Raw genomic sequence first — 1731 nt, 5'->3', positions numbered from 1 at the left:
TAATTCATATTTATATTTCTATTCTTATTTGTTGTAAATACTGGTGAAAATATTGGTTATTCAAAAGTTCGAAACGCACCTGGAAGCGCATGTACTCGTGGTCGGTGTGACCCACGAAGAGCGACTTGGTGGTGAAGGCGTAGGGCTGCACGTCGACGTCGGCGCGAGTGAGCTTGTTCATGAAGGACGACTTACCCACGTTGGGATAGCCGCAGAGAATCATTGACCTGAAGGAAGAGGAGTACTCAAGTTAGAAAGATGCAAAATGGGAGGACAGTTTTTTTGTTTTTGCGGTTTTACCTGGTGTTGGGGTCGATGGAGGGCAAACGGGCCAAATGCTGCCTCACCTGCTCGAGGTAGGCCAGAGAGGGACCCTGCTTCTTCATGAGGGTACACATTCTACACGTAGAGAGTCGAAGCTTAGAATTGGGGGCCCATGATGATTTCGTAAATTTCAAGATTGAAATTGACGGCGTTTGTGCGGCACCTTCCGAGGGCGGCCCTCTTGAGCTGCTTGCATCGGTACAGAGAGTCACCGAACTTCAGGAGGCGGACATAGTCCTTCGACAAGTTGTCGATGAGATGACGGGCGATGTTAAGCTGACCAAGCGCGAGCTTGTAGTGGTCCCTGTCGTACAGGACGTTGATCAAATCAGCGTAGAACGGGTGGATGTCCTACGGCGTACAGAGAAGAAAGCACTAAATTAGTATCACTCAGCTCAATCTTTTGAAGGGGGCTAGCTCGGTATCCACGGATGGAGATGGAGCGGAGAGAAGAATGATAGAAAAGATGAAAAATCGTACATCCAGCACGGGGAAATCTTCGAGGATCTGGGTGAGCCTGTCGTGGTAGGTCTGCTGGGTGAACTTGACCTTCTTCATGTAGAACTGGCGAATCCTCGCGATGGCATAGTGCTTGTGGACCACCGTCGGCGTCTTCCGCTGCGTCTTCGAGAGAGCGATATCGATGAAGTCCTGGCCCGTAGGCACGGACTGGATCTGCTTGAAGTTGTAGAGCACCATTCTCCAATATTATGTTGTTGATGAATCAGGTAATCGCGACGATTTTGTGATGATCTAAGAGCAAATAGATGAACGCGATGAAGTCGGCGTTGATGCTTCGAAAGAAGAAACGAATCTAACGGCCACACGAGGGGTCGAAAGATGAGTGGAGAAGAACAAGGAGATGCGGCCTCACGGATCTGACGGAGCGGAGAACAAAGAAAAAAAGACCACCCCGCTGGTCTTGGGACATTTATCACGAAATTTTCCTGCATCGTGTCCCATAATACCTGCGGAAATAGGTGGTTGACGTGTAACAACAGGCGTTGGCGTTCACATGCGAGCGGACTAGCATGCTCGCAGAGCCAAAGCTATACAACACTTCAATAGAGCCAACAGTTCAAGTGTTCCAGTACTACTGTCAGAAAAGATGATGTGGCACAGCAGCCAGCAGTGGGCCCTGCGACATTGTACGCGCCATCAAACTGTCTGAACTTGTGGCTGCCCGGTTGGTTGGCGGAAACAACCAGAGCTGAGCTTACAGATTTGCGTACAAGCAAAACATGGGGCATCCGTGTTTTGTATTTTGTTCAGCTTCCAGGCGGCACAGGGCGAGATTGCAGGTGCTTACTTGCCCCTCTTCTTGCCTCCTCGCGCGCCTCTTCGCGTGGGCGAGGGCTTCTCCGTGATCAGCAGTGAACCTCTTTCAGTTCCTGTTCGTGCACCACG

General features: G+C 50.4%; 1 protein-coding gene across 1 annotated transcript in view; it reads right to left on the bottom strand.

Moving 5' to 3' along the window:
• Nucleotides 1-1023, bottom strand: part of ACA1_332070 (nucleolar gtpbinding protein 1, putative) — a gene marked incomplete at both ends in the record, with an annotated part of 2001 nt that extends 978 nt beyond the window's left edge. The window contains 4 exons of the mRNA XM_004335639.1: nt 80-227; nt 301-399; nt 488-675; nt 805-1023. Of these exons, the coding sequence (XP_004335687.1) occupies nt 80-227; nt 301-399; nt 488-675; nt 805-1023 (654 nt within the window). The remainder of the gene's footprint in view (nt 1-79; nt 228-300; nt 400-487; nt 676-804) is intronic.
• Nucleotides 1024-1731: the final 708 nt, after the last annotated feature.

This window comes from Acanthamoeba castellanii (assembly GCF_000313135.1).
Source record: "Acanthamoeba castellanii str. Neff unplaced genomic scaffold scf7180000084579, whole genome shotgun sequence".
NCBI classification, from domain to species: domain Eukaryota; phylum Discosea; order Longamoebia; family Acanthamoebidae; genus Acanthamoeba; species Acanthamoeba castellanii.
The sequence above is the reverse complement of the archived record's forward strand: the minus strand, read 5'-3'. Positions and strand labels throughout refer to the sequence as shown.